Raw genomic sequence first — 14,500 nt, forward strand, 5'->3', positions numbered from 1 at the left:
AGGTATCTAAAGCCATTTGCACATAACAAAATATTTATATCATAGGAGCCTAAACAACACAAAACACTGTTGCTGAATGTAGGGGTTTTTTTCCTTTATTTTTTTGGGGGGGAGGCAAGAGTGGGGCCCTAAGCTATAGCTTGTTTAGCTTATACGCAAATCCGGCACTGATTGGGTTATTGCTTTTATTTTTATTTTATATACTGTGATCTTTTTATGTGACCCGCCCCGAGACCTCCGGTTATAGGGCGGTATATAAATTCAAACAACAACGCTACGTTAAAAAGCGAATGCAGCCGGAAAAGCAGAATTATCTGTGCGGCGCGATGGGAGGGTTGGAATTGTGTGTGTTTGTGTTGGGCCTATTTAACTGCCTCTTGTTTTGTGTGAGGCGGAGACGCGGCGGCGGCCTTTTGAGGAGGGAAACGGCGCGGAGAGGCCGCGGACTGATGTTGCCGCCGCCGTCGCCGCCGGGGTTGCAGGCGAGGCTCCTCCTCATCTCGGCTGTCGTCGTCTCAGCGCTGTGAAGCAGCGGCGCTGCTCCCGCCACCCGGCGCGAGGCGGAGGCGGAGGATGTCTGGGCTCTTTCCCGCTTCCCCTGACAGGCCGGGGCTCCCCGGCTCGTCCTGAGGCGGCAGGGGGCGGCGCTGCTGGGCCGAGCGAGGCTGGGCCGGGCAGGCTCCTTCCTTCCCTCCCTCATCCCCCCCACCCCCTTCCCCACCATCACCACCTCCCTGCGCTTCGGAACATGGCGGCGGCGATAACGGTGGCGAGGGAGTGAGAGGAGGGAGCCCCGGCGGCCGCAGGTGAGCAGCAGCGAAGAGGCCGCGGCGGCGGCGGCGCTTCCAAGCGGGGAGGCCGCCTCGGCCTGGAACCTGCCAGCAGCGGGGCTTCGGAGCCGGGCACGGCCTGGCTGCCCAGCGAGGGGTTGGGGAGAGGGGGGCTGTGCTCCCCGCAGCCCAGCAAAGGCCCGGGCCCTCCAGGGGCAGCCGAGCCCATCCTGGCGGAGTGACAGCGAGCGGCCCATAGCGCTGCCTGCCTCACGCATCGTGGGCCCTGGCTTTTCCCCTTCCTTGGGGTGATGCCTCCTGACCCCGCGGGCCTGCTGGGTGGGGTGCAGCGCCTCCTTGTCTGGTGGGTGCTGCTCACTCGCTTTAACGGGGTGCTGCTACTGCTGTTGTTGTTGTTGTTGTTGTGGCCGCTCATTGTTAAAATTATTGTTCCAAACCGCCCCACCGCCCCCCGTTATACGAAGCCTGCTCCTCTATTCCTTCTCCTTGCTCTCTTTTCTCCAACCCCCCCCCCCATCTCTGGAGCATCCTCTGGCACACGAGTCTAATTAATTCATATGGAATTGGCTGCCATATGATCTGGCGACGGCCACTTTGTGTGTGTGGCCAGATCCATGGAGGAAGATAGATCCGGTCGATTTATCGAGGGCTGTTAGTCGTGTTAAAATGGAGCCTCTGTGTTTAGAGGCAGTATACCTTTGAAATAACACGTGCTGGGGGAGGAGGGGGGAGAGCATATAAACGGGCAGGATAGCTGCCTTCCTGACCTGCTGAAGACTTCCTGGAGGCATCTGGCAGGATAGTTGTTGGAAACAGCATGCATGCTGACTACTTTTCCTTATTTAAGAAGACTGCCTTCCTTCTTAAGTTCTGATCCAATGTTTTGATATCTTTCACCCATGCCCTGCCCAGTCCTTCCCTTTTTTCTCTCCTTTACCTGGGAATCCTCCCTTATCGGTCTTTTGGTTCTTCCAAAATAAAAGTTTACAGGAGGCTGTTAAACACACACTTGGGACTAAACCCCCCCCCCCATATACTTCTCTTCTACTTTATTCCAGAATAACTCTATATTGTGTTGAGACTTGGGTGTTACCTGCACTTTTTCATTTGCTTCACTGTTTCCCCTTGATTGCTTTGAATCTGTAAAAGTGACTGAGATTGTCACATGTGGATATGAGCTCATTTGTGGATTTTATTACCAGATTGGTTTTATTATTGTTGTTTTGAAAAGTGTTGAATTATTGATAGACGAACTTAGTCTGAACTTTTTCCATCCTCCCCTATTATCCAGATGTCCTCTCTTAGCAATGTCTCACATTCAGATCCTAAACATAATGTCAGGTGGGGATGTATGTTCTGTTGGAATGAAAGAAGTTTAATATATAAAAAGTTCTATATAAAGTATATGGCATCAGGATAGTTTATAGAATTTAGGAAATAGGATAGTGTATTGTGTTATGAACAAATGTGGAATATAAATATATATCATTTGGTCTCTAGTGTATGTATATATTGCTTTGGTTGTCGGTATATATCTGTCATTCTTGCAGTTTTGAAAACTGAATGCACAAATCAACTTAAGGGATTTCATCTTTCTACTTTGAGTGTAGTTATATGTTACAAGTTACAACTTAAAAAACAAAAAAAAATGACAGACATTTTGATAAACTGCCGTATTCCCTTCTGGGGAACGGGTTCAAGTTCAAAGTGAACTTTCTAAGCACATTACTAGTCAAATCTCTGAACTAAATGAGACTTGCTTTCCGCAATCATTTTAGGAGTGAGGATGAATTAAATTAAATGCTACCTGCAAAAAGTCTTGTACTGTACTTGTCTTCATACTGCAGTCAGTTGATAGGCTTGCTCTAGCTGTTGCTTTGATTATTGATGCTTGGTCTGTCATGGTGATTGTTCACTCATCAGTAAACTCTAGAATCTTGTCTAGCCTGTCAGAAAAGGATGCATGTAGTCTCTCCTCTAAAGGATTAAAATCTTGGCTAAACACATGTATTCGGGAAAACAAGGAGGGACCTAGCTATCTAAATCAGGCAATTTCATGTTGCTGAAATGGAGGCCATACAGATGATAGTGGCCCAGTTCGCATATTAACTCTAAGCCAAACTATGGCTTAGCAAATGCAAGCAAGCTTGTGGGTACCCAGAACAAAAATCTCATCTACTTCTATCCTCCCTAGGTCCTGCTGCTGCTGTGCTACCCACAGCTAAGCTATGGCCTGACTTAGCATTGTGTGTGAACCTAGGTTTGTCTCACTCCGAACAAACCATGTGCTGTAACCAGTGTTAGAAACTGAGATATGAATGCTAGGAGCTGAACTGCACCTTAAACCTAGGTTAAGGGCACAACAACAGAATGTCTAGGCACACTCTTTTTATAACAAGAATACAAAGCTGAAAATGAATGAACTGTAGCTAAAATATTGTGTTCATTTTTCACATGGTCTAGTTCTTCTCCTGCCCACCCCCCTAACATTCTTAAGAGGGTCTCTTCTCCAGTCTTCAGAGATTAGCTGAAAGTGGGGAGACAGAAAAGGATCCTCCTTTCCTTCCACACTGCAGTTTTAATCTGAAATCGTGGGCGCAGTACTGTGCCTAGAGCTCAGAAACTGCTCGTGCTGATGAAATTCCCTGTCGCAAAATGCGCCTAGAACAATGGGAGTTTCAAACACTGGCTGTAACCAAGGTTTGATATTGGTTTATCACCCATTGTTTGTTTGGCTCAGCATTACCTGCAAACAAGGCAAATATATTGTGTTGTTCAGTAGATTATAACTGAAATGCAAGGATATGCAACATACTACTGAATCATCATTTGATGTACAGATGCACAATAGCCAATATGTGACATAGTAAAGATTGTGTTTTGGGAAACATTTGGCACAGAGTAGAAATGTAACATACAGTGGTACCTCGCAAGACGAATGCCTCGCAAGACAAAAAACTCGCTAGACAAAAGGGTTTTTTGTTTTTTGAGCTGCTTCGCAAGACGATTTTCCCTATGGGCTTGCTTCGCAAGATGGAAACGTCTTGCAAGATTGTTTCCTTTTTCTTAACACTGTTAATACAGTTGCGACTTGACTTCGAGGAGCAACTCATAGAACACGGTGTGCTAGCCTTTTTTGAGGTTTTTAAAGACTTTGGTGATTTTTGAAGCTTTTCCAAAACTTTCCCGACACCGTGCTTCACAAGACGAAAAAAATCGCAAGACGACAAAACTCGCGGAACGAATTAATTTCGTCTTGCGAGGCACCACTGTATGTATGTACCAACGCCCCATTTTTTTAAAAAAAAAAATTAAGCTAACTAAAAAGCATCCTCAAAAGTCTGCAGTTTTGTCTGGAGAATAATCACCCTTTCCCTGCTGGTAATTTTGCCACTTAAAACTGCCCCCTCCACTGCTTCCCCCTTCCAAATTCTAGATGCCTTTTTATAAGAATAAATGTACACTTGGCCTGAAGGCATGTGATGCAGCTGCCTTGTGAAGCTATGCAGGCCTGGGTCTAGGCAGTGTCTGGAAGGGAGACTGCCTGGGAACCTTATATATGCTGCATTGTGTTATATGTGGAAGAAAGGTGGGGTAATAAATAAATAAAAATGTGCAACCGTCCATTAAGAAAGAGGAAGGAAAATTGTTCTTCTAGTTTACCAGATACAGTACTATAAGAAATAGTTTTAAATAAAGACCAGTTTAAGATAAGCATTAGCAAAAGCTACTTAAAGGTCTATCAACTCTAGAATAATTGTGAAATTATCATCCCTTGGAGGTTTCAAAGAAAAGCTGTGGTTTTACCTGTGGGTAATTTTTCTGAAGAAAAGTGTTTGGGCTTAAGCTTTTCTAGAATATGGAAATGTTACCCCTCTATCCGCGATACTTGGAAACTGACCAAGTTTACTTATGGCAAGAAAGTTGATTTATGCCTAGAGGCATTGATTTTAAAATACAGTTGACTCACATCTTGCACACATTTAACTTGCGCGATTGCAGCTTTATACGCTTGGCAACTAGCCAGCTGAAAATGCATCCAAAGCTTAAAAACTAAAGAGCTTTTAAAATTCTCAAACTTGCTTACCGGGCTGTGGTAGGCTCTTGCAAGATCTTGGACAGCCTCACAAGAGCCTCCAGAGTCTGCACAAGAGCTTGCCATTTGTTTCAGCTCAGTGGCAAAAAGATGAAAGTGATGCGGCAAACAGAAGTATGGAGGAGCTCTTTGAAGGAAGCTTCTGTTGGAAAGTGCAATTGAAATATGCTTCTTGTAAAATGAAACTTTTTATTGGTATTTTATTGCAAATATACCATTATACATGGTATGGAAGAAGTGCATAGCAAGAACCTTTTGTTCCTTGCTCGTAACAGGAGAATTGGTAGTCAGTCACCCAATGAAATTGATTGGCAATAGGTTCAAGTGAGTAGTAACCAGGTTGGGCCAATGGAGGGGGTAGGCCCCAGTTGAAATCCTGGTTGGAATTCTAAAAAATTCTAAAAAAAACACAACCAACTAAAAAAACCCTCTTCTCTTACCACAGTTCTGATTCAGCTTAGCTTCCCCCGAACTGGCTGTTGGCTTGTTTCCTCGAGCAAAAGGACACACAAGGGCAAACAATAAATGTTGCATGGTGCATCTATTTTGGCCCTGTATCCTATAGTTCACAAGCCAAGTTCAAAAAATGTAAATGTATCACTTTACAATGTGCTGCCACTTGTGCCTTAGGGGTAGTTTTGCCTTTGATCTGCTGACTAGAGCAATATAGCACCACCAGAGAGAGTGGGTGGGTGTGAGAGAGAGACATTTTATCCCGTGGCCACTTACAGTGCCTATGCCACTTATGGAACTCAGCCCGTAAGCTTCCCACTCTTACCCAGAAAGGGAAGCTGAAGGAAATATTAGATTGACTTGTTAAAAGCAAGGCTGTTGTAAAGGTATATTTGACCATCAATTGTTTTTTGTCTTTTTGTATCATAGAAAGTGGATGTGGTTTCCTCTTTCAAGATCAGCCATTTGAGATGCTGGTGAAGGCCACCTTTCTGGTTTGTATATATCCTTATGATGGACTTTGCAGAGGTGCTTAGTGCTTTGGGAGTACCTTCTTCCTTATGTTCGTCCTCTTTGAGTTCTAGGAGGGAAAACCTATTGGCGTTCTCATAATCTATTAGTGTTGTGGCAGGCACTGAAAAATTGTTTTCACTAGTGGCCTCCAAACTATGAAATCAGTTGCTAAATTCAGCATAACAGATTCAGGAGATTGGCCCTTTTAAAACAAGTTGCCAAGATCTTTCTCTTTTGGCAAGCCTTTTATAACTGCAGTGTTGTTTCAGCGTCACCTCTCTGTTTTTCATCTGCAACTTTTATAATGCCCCACTACTATTTCTGTAATTTTAAAAGTTCTTTGTTTTTCTTTATTTGTAACCTGCATTGAGAACAATTGTTGAAAAATGGCTCCATAATCAGAGTGAGAATTTCCACAATTGTCATTTTATTATTGTTGTTGTTTGATAAGGGAACATGGGGAAACAGTTTTCTTCATCTCAGAACAAGGCAAAGTTGTAAGACCTGTTCTCACAGGATATTTATAACTGTGCAACAGTATATGCAGGAGAGGCAGTATATCAACTTTAGAACTTAGTGACTTTTAACTCTCTTAATTATTTCTACAGTATTACTGAAAACGATCATTGATCATAGTGCCTGTTAGACATCAGAATTATAAGTTCGCACAAACCCTCTGAGGTTACTCCCTCTACTTTGCTAAAGTTGGCACTTCTACATTCACCCAAAATGTTGGCTCCTGCTCTAATTTGCTCTTGCATCTACAGCAGCAAAGCAGTCCAGAATCCTTTCATGCTGTGGTTTTTCTGGCATGTCATTGTAACCATGCAAGTATATGTGCCTGTTAGCTCTTCTCCCATTCAAAAATACAGTCTTTTCTACGGTTGGAACAGCTGACACTGTGCCAGATACTACAAGAGACTCCCACTCCTTTGTGATAACACTATCTGAGGAACTACTCCAGTTTATAAATTGCTGGAAATGTTTGCTGCTCTCCTGTTGAACATGCTGAGAGCATAGTGTAGCATTTTTCCCAGTGTTAATGATGCCTTCAGTGTTTAGAAGGATGTAAATATATGTTTGGGGAGGTGGGGGTTAAAGAGTTGATCCTGTGAGTACACATACCAATTGCTGATGTAGGAAACCAGTTCTCTTAGAAGCTTCTTAGTCCTATGATTTATGCTTGGTCTCTCACAGTATATTCCATGACATTAAAGATAAGACTTTTAGAGACAAGCCAAGAACTTCCTTCATATGACTTGTAATCATCTTCAGCTGACTTACAGGTCTAGGATCCTTCTTTTGCCTGTATATTCAGAAATGTCTCCCTTCTTTGCAGTAGATTAACAGGCCTATCTCCTGCCATCTCCTGCTTAGCAGGCTTGATCCCAGCTTGAAGAACACGCAGCCAGGTGACTTCTCAGTAGACAGGGAACTTATGCTCCCTGGTCACTGCCTCCTGGCATTTCTGTTAGCTCAGATCCTTTCTGGGCTGACTGCCAGAAGGTCTTTGCCCTGTTCTGCCCTTCCAGTATCCCCTGCTGTTTTGCTCTTTTAAGAGGAGGCCAGTAGCCAGAAAGTAGGCTCCATGTGCATGGATGTTTTTCAGCTCAGAAGAGCTTACTGGAAGGTAAATATTCCCTGCAGTAAAGATGGGTTGCCTGCAATATAGAGGGGTGTTTACTATGGGACTTGGTCTCTATGTACACATTCTGCTTATTTTTTGGGAAAACTGTAAGAACACTTGAGGAAGGTGAGTTGGGCAGGGGTGTTTTGGCCAAAGGCTAGAATCAGGAGTAGTTTTTGAGAGCGGTAACGCTTTCTATATTATATCCACGCTATAGTTATCTCATGGTTACCTCTTGCAAAGCAGGTTTTTCAGACAACACAAAAGTAAAATGATTGCACACGTTTAAGTTACAATCCCTCTTTCAAATCATTTTCATCTCTCGCTGGGGGGAAACAACTGTTCTGCTGCCACAATTAATTTTAATTTAGTACAAGATAACTTTACGATTAGTTAGCATTCTGTTCATTTTACTTTTTAAAAATTGGAGGTTCCACACTAGGACCTTGCCTGGGATGGGAGTAAGTCCTCTGGGACTTAGCATGACTTTTATTTCTGAATAAATTAGCACAGCAGCAGGTTGTAAATATCTCTAACAAAGATCAACTGAGTGGGCACAAAAATATTTTGTGTAATAAAACCCAAATGGCTGGTGACTATAATTGTGCTAGCTTTTTTATTTTGTTCTCCTAATTATTGTAACTATCAGGTCTGTTTGCTTCTTAAACAAAGGCCAAGAGCAAAACATTTCTTGGGATCAAATATAAAAAAGCAGACATAGGATGTTCTTCTGAATTTATTATGCTATCAATTATACCTGTAAACTTAAAGTTTGATGTTTATGGTGAAAGCAGTTGTTGAAGTAAACTGTCAGCATTTCATTAGTGAGTTGGTCCCTTGACTGTTTCATAAAGTTGTCAGTTTATTTTTATTGCACACCTTGAAGTCTCACTGGAAATCATGCAAATCTCAACTTTTTGCTGCAAAGCTGCATTTCTGGCACTCATAACTTGAAAGCATTATTGCAATGAATTCAACTCTTAGAAAACGAAGGAGTTACAGTATATTATAATAATTTATTTTTAACAGAATAAATTATTTTTAAGTTGGCCACAATATTTTTGAGATATGAGTTGGTTAGAAAACATAATCACTCTTGATATGCCATCCCCCTCTTCTAACTAAAAGGAGCCTTGTGGTTTCCCACAGGCCAAAGGACCTGGAGTAAAACAGGTATCTGCAGTCTCCACTTTCTAGATCCATCTGTCCATATACGAATGGAACCAATGAAGAGTGGTATTGCGTGTTCCCATCAAAGGCAGGAAACCCAGAAGGGTACCATGGCTGATGGTATCAAAAGATCTCGAAGTAGAGTAGAGTAGCAGTTCTCTATCCATCTCTTGGCACAGATAATCCGTTATAGGATAACTTTCGCACTTTCTGTTCCAAAACCAGGCCTGAAAGCAGACTATAATGGATCCAAATCAGATTAATTTAGGAAATCATGGAGCTGAGGTTACTTATTTTCCTGTATACTGGTTACAAAAAAGTCATGAAGTTCCTAAGAGGCTGTAATATTTCATCTCTTTCTCCCCCTAGATAAATTCAGATTAGAAAAGCGGAGCCAGTTCCAGGGTGAGGACCTGTAAGAGGCAATATAATGCGGAAACCAAGCCCTCAGAAAGGTAAGCAGTAATCCTCAAACAAGGAAAGCCCTTGTAACTGGGGCCAGAGATGAAAGCTATAGATGCTTTTTCAACCATCTGGACAAGCAAAATCATGGACAACATTTGGAAACCAGGTCCATAAAACTACCGTATTTTTCGCTCCATTGGACGCACCGGACCATAGGACACACTGGACCATAGGAGGGGGAGAACAGGGGGAAAATTTTTTTTCTTGTTCTCCCCCTCTAAAACAAGGTGCGTTCAAGGTACATTCACCAGAGCTTGTGGGGCTGGCAGTGGGGGGAAGCACTGCTTTCCCCCACCGCCAGCCTCAAAGATCCCTGAAGCCTTTGGAGCGCAGCGCCCCACTGCCCTGCAGAGGTTTGCGCGCAGCCGTCCCCAAGCTAGAGCAGTGAGACGGAGCCCTCCCTCTCGCTGTTCTGGCTTGGGAACAGCCTTGCTAGCTTCTGCAGGACAGCGGGGTGAAGGCACCCCGCTGTCCAGCAGAGGTTTGCGCACAGTCATCCCCAAGCTAGAGCAGCAAGACGGAGCGCTCCGCAGTGCTCCGTCTTCCTGTTCTGGCTTTGGGCTTAGCGGCGCAGCCTGCATTCGCTCTATAGGACGCACACACATTTCCCCTTAATTTTTGGAGGGGGAAATGTGCGTCCTATAGAACGAAAAATACGGTACCTCAGATTTCTGTGGAGATATAAAATTAACAGACATGCATATCCCATTTTGTTTTCTTCTTTCACACCAACAGATCTGTACATAAATTCATCCTTTTTCTTTCTTTTGTGAATGTGTTCAGGGCTGCTTCAGACCAGACAGAATTTATTACACCGTGATTCATTATGCATGATGAATGCATGTGTATGTCTTAGTGCAGTGGGGCCCACTCTGAAGTAAATCTCCAAGGGATTTTCAACTTTATTGTGAAAGACCCTTCAAACATGGGATATGTAACAAATGTCTATCTTCCCAAAGAATATTCACAGCATAGGCTGGGCAGATCTCATTGCCGAAAGCCTTATTTCTACATTTATAATGGAGCATTTCATTCAGATGTTAGCACAACCTCTGAGCCATCTTTGTGATCCCCGTGTGATGAGTTGTTTTTCTTCAGATGCGTACAGATATCTTCAAAACCAAACTTTTGTACATGATGATTAACAAGTACGACACAGTTTGGTAACCTGACATTAGGAGCTGGGGATGCATGCACAATGAACTATCATTACACTGAGACTTGAGTAATACACAGATGAAGGAGAAATGTTACCTTGAATTCTTACCGAACTTTTTGCACTTTTCATTTTCATTATCTGAATAGTTCTTTTGAGCTGCAAATGGAGCAGTTCTCAGTGAGCAGGTAGTGTGCACACAGCATACAGCCCCTTCCAAGATTGAGGTGTGTATAGTATGAGTGGGGAACCTTTTTAGCTGCATAGGCCAAATCCTTATCAGGGTCACCCTGGTGGACCAAATTTGGCAAGTGACTAGGGCCTCTCACTTGTCAGCCACCTGACATCATGTGTAAGGTACTTGAAGCTGGGACCTCAAAGCGCCTCGCAAAGTGCTGCCAAAGGGGAGGGTTTCTTCCCTCAGCCAGGGGTTGAATGGAATCCCCTGCTAAAACAATGATAGAAAAAGTCTCAATTTCAGCATGGGATCCTGATGCACACCTGCTGCTGAAACAGATAAGTGGGGGTGGGCTCAGAAGCTCCCATTAAAGGGTGAGTGTTCCCATCATTTTAGCATGGGATCCCATGCAAGTTTGCATGGAAACCTTTGCGAAAATAATAAGGAGAAACTCTTAGCAGGGGATTGCAATGCCAACCCCTTCCTGAATCAGGTAGGGATTTGCATGGAATCCTGTGAAAGTGAACAGGATTTAACCTCCTCATCAACTAATGAGCAGGTTTATAATCTGCTCAGATTGAATTCACAGTGCTGGGAACAGGGACACCCTGCTAGCACAGGATTTAACCCCACCCTTGTGCCTATCAGGTGACCACATTAGTGATGGCAGTGGTGGGTGAGTGCGATTTGAGTAAAAAAGCGTCTTGGGACAACTTGTACTCCGTAGAGAGGACTCAGTCTTTTGTAAACATACTCCCATAGACCTCAGAAGCACTTAATGAACAATTTTAATCCTGATTGTGGGGCAGAGCAAGGGATTAACTAGCGCATCCTTGGCATGGGTGGAAGGTGGGGGCATTACTTTCTGATTTTCTGATCCACAGCTGTTGGCACCCCACCTTTAAATACTCCCTTTCCGCTGGCTGCCTCTTGCAGGAGAATACCTGGCAGTAGCTTGCCATCTGAGTGGGCAAGTTGAGTCTGGACTGTGGCTGAGCTCCCTCTTCAGCACCACCACCCCCAGCAAACCCCAGTGTCACTCCTCCTCTCCAGTGGAGACTTAACAGAGACTATGCAGTATCCTCATCCACCCCATTCAACATCAGGAGGGTTTGGATTGCACTGCTCACTGGTATATATCTAAGGAAGTGATGGCTTGGTCAAGCTTAAGTTGGGCAGGGGTCTGCCTTCTATGTAAGTTTGTTTTGTATGCTGCCTTGGCCACTGACGTTGCAATGTAGTTGTAGCTGATACTGCACTTAGTTTGACTATGTTGCTTCGTGGTAGGAAGTGTTTTGGCTTCCATCAGCATAGACTCCACTTTTCTGCACACACACAAATGAACTTTCTGCCCATAATTACTTTTTAAGGGAGCCTAGCTTGCCATTCTGTTTACAGCTAGGCCAGCTGAAGGAAGCTCTTCTGAGCCTGTGTTGCTGCTTTGGCACCATCTGCTTATACTCCCAGCGTGGTGCAAGCCGGTGCTGTGTTGGCAGATGCATCCTTCCCTTTAATGAGGCATGAAACCAACAACCAGCCTACCTCATGGCACTTTTCTCTAGTGACTATAATATTTTCTCCGACTGCAAGGCAAATTGTGATTGTGTCTGTGGCATATGCATTTAAGGCAGATTTTTCTTTGCAGCTGAATTAGCCTTTTTCTCCCTGACTCTGAGCAGTTGACTAGCAATTTTGACATAAAGGAGAGAAGGAAAGAAATCCAGCTAAGAAGGTAGTATCTGCTTCTGCTTTCTATTCACATATGCCATACAAAGTGCAAGGGTTGTTCCAAGAAATTCCTTGTCTGATTTACAGTGCTGCTACTCCTTCTCTCTCCGCCACCCCACTTCTTTCAGATTGTTTTTGCACCTCGAGCTGTTCATCTTACAGAAGTTAGTCCCTCTCTAGCACCACTTGTCCTTTTAATAGTGTGAAAGTAAATGGAGGAAAACAGAAGCCCATGTGAGCATGCTGAGAGGCAGCTGGAGAACTTGATAATAGTGATGCTGGTTGATTAGTCTGCAGCGTGGTTGTCTGGTCTTTGATTTCAGCCTTCTGTTCAGCTGATTATTTTCTTCATGGAATCTGTATCCTCCAGCCACTGCTACCGTTGTGACCTCTGGTGATGAATATTATGCAATATGCTTCAAAAGCAGCACCTGTGCTTATAGCCAGGCCGTTTCCTGTCAGTGCAATTGGCTTTCTAGATAGCAGTTGAAGGTGTATTTGTTTTCTCTAATGGAATTATTTTAGAAGTGGGTGTCGTACACTTCCTGAGTGTCTTTAGCTCCCTGTTTTTCTCCTTTTTTTCATCTATTGGACCCTAACAAAGCTTTGTCTATATAAAAATTTGATGAAAAATTAGATTCCACTCTCTAAGGAATCCTAGAGAGTGTTTAGCAATCCTGTTCGTGTTTACTCTGAAGTAAGTCCTATCCTATTGACTTAGGAGTGAGGAGATGGAACAACAAGCATCATTAAGGCATGTTTATGTAAAGATTTATTTATATGCATTTTAAAGAATTATGGCCCCTGGCCCCACAACTTACATTTCTACCATATAAATATCAGAATCACTTTTGAATTATTTCTTGTTACTTTAGAAAAGGAACTTCTCCCCCCAACCCTTTGGGCCAAAACAAATGTTGTTTGCCATTATGCGGTTTATTTGTATATTTATTACATTCATATACCACCGTTATCTTCCAAAGATCTCAAGGTGATGTACATAGTTCTCCTGAACCCCATTTCATCCTCACAACAACTCTGTGAGGTAGGTTAGGCTAAGAGATGGTGACTAGCCCAAGGTCACCCAGTGAGCTTCATGGCTGAGTGGGGATTCGAACCCTGGTCTCCCAGGTTGACTTTTATTTCTTTAAAAAACAGCTAGTGTGGTTAGAGAGTGAGCTGGTTTGGGAACATGGCATGGGAAGAGGGGCTAAGTTATTGTCCCTGACATGGTCTGATAGTAATTGCCTTCCCCACTATACCTGCTGTTCATAGTGGGAGGAAAACATCCATTGGTACCAGTAGCAGACCTGGTGGGGTTTGTCCCCCCTGGCCGCCCCCGCCCCCCACTACTTGTTGAAGAAAAATCAGCTTCACAAGGGAATATCATATGGCAAATATTGCTTCCACTTTGGCCCTCATTTACTGCTTAGTGCAGGAGTGGGGAACCTTAACCCAGGGGCCCATTGCAGTTTCTAGGCCTGTCTCTGTTTGGCCCTTGGGACTTTTCCCAGGCCGCACACCCTCCCACAGGTCACACACTCCTTGAATGCCTTTGCTGGTTGGAATGTGTCCTTGAATTGTGATAGCTCCTCTTGCTTGCCTGGAAGAAGGATGGAGGGGGGTGTATTTGTGTAGAAATCTCTGACTTTTGTATGGCTGGAATGTAACCCTAAAAGTCCCATCCATTGCTCTGCTCATTATTGCATCTGACCCCAAACGCCACTGGTATGCGGCACTCAGAAGGTTGCCCATGAAAGAATGTGGCCCTCAGGCTCAGATAAATCAGGGAATGAAAATAACTTGATAGTGCTATTCACTAACGTGTGCTGTATATTTTGTATTAACAAGGTTGGAGGATATGTGATAAATCATAATAAATGTGGTAGTCTTTAAGGTGTCTCAACTGCTTATAAGGAAAACAGTTGAAATAGAAGCTGTTTTTCCAATTTTATTTCCCCCCCCCCATTCCCCCTGATTTTGCAACACCATTACTAGCATTTCAAGCACTTTTTCATGTTTCTAGATGACAGTCAGTTTCCACAACTCTCCTGGCAATCCAGTTTGCTATTTGGCTCACAATGAAACTTCTGTTAATGTTTCAGCATCTTCATCAAGTGCTCAGAAGTTTGCGTTGGCTACATTGATTGATCAAGGCCTCACTTGTGATTTTGTTGTTGTCCCCCATGATAAATTACTTAAGTCTCTTAATTCTGTTCTCTCCCGACCCCCTGACACACCGCTCTCCTATTTCTGTGTGAATTACCAGAGGCTGCACAGGGAGGAGGAGTGTAGGGTTACAAACTAGATACAGCAAAGTGGC

General features: G+C 43.7%; 1 protein-coding gene across 8 annotated transcripts in view; it reads left to right on the forward strand.

Moving 5' to 3' along the window:
- Positions 1–321: 321 nt before the first annotated feature.
- The window catches only part of SCMH1 (Scm polycomb group protein homolog 1), a 43,923-nt gene continuing 29,744 nt past the window's right edge, over positions 322–14,500 (forward strand). For 3 of the 8 annotated variants that reach the window (XM_083512148.1, XM_083512153.1, XM_083512149.1), the window contains exons 1-3: positions 374–806; positions 5,770–5,834; positions 9,020–9,105. In XM_083512148.1, coding sequence (XP_083368274.1) covers positions 9,081–9,105 — 25 coding nt within the window. In that variant the 5' untranslated portion in view covers positions 374–806; positions 5,770–5,834; positions 9,020–9,080. Of the gene's footprint in view, positions 807–5,769; positions 5,835–9,019; positions 9,106–14,500 lie in introns of all 8 variants that reach the window. The other 5 variants (XR_014528290.1, XM_083512151.1, XM_083512152.1 and 2 more) reach the window with 5 other exon arrangements.

The sequence above is a fragment of the Podarcis liolepis genome, assembly GCF_965112155.1.
Source record: "Podarcis liolepis genome assembly, chromosome: 7".
Lineage (NCBI taxonomy): Eukaryota > Metazoa > Chordata > Lepidosauria > Squamata > Lacertidae > Podarcis > Podarcis liolepis.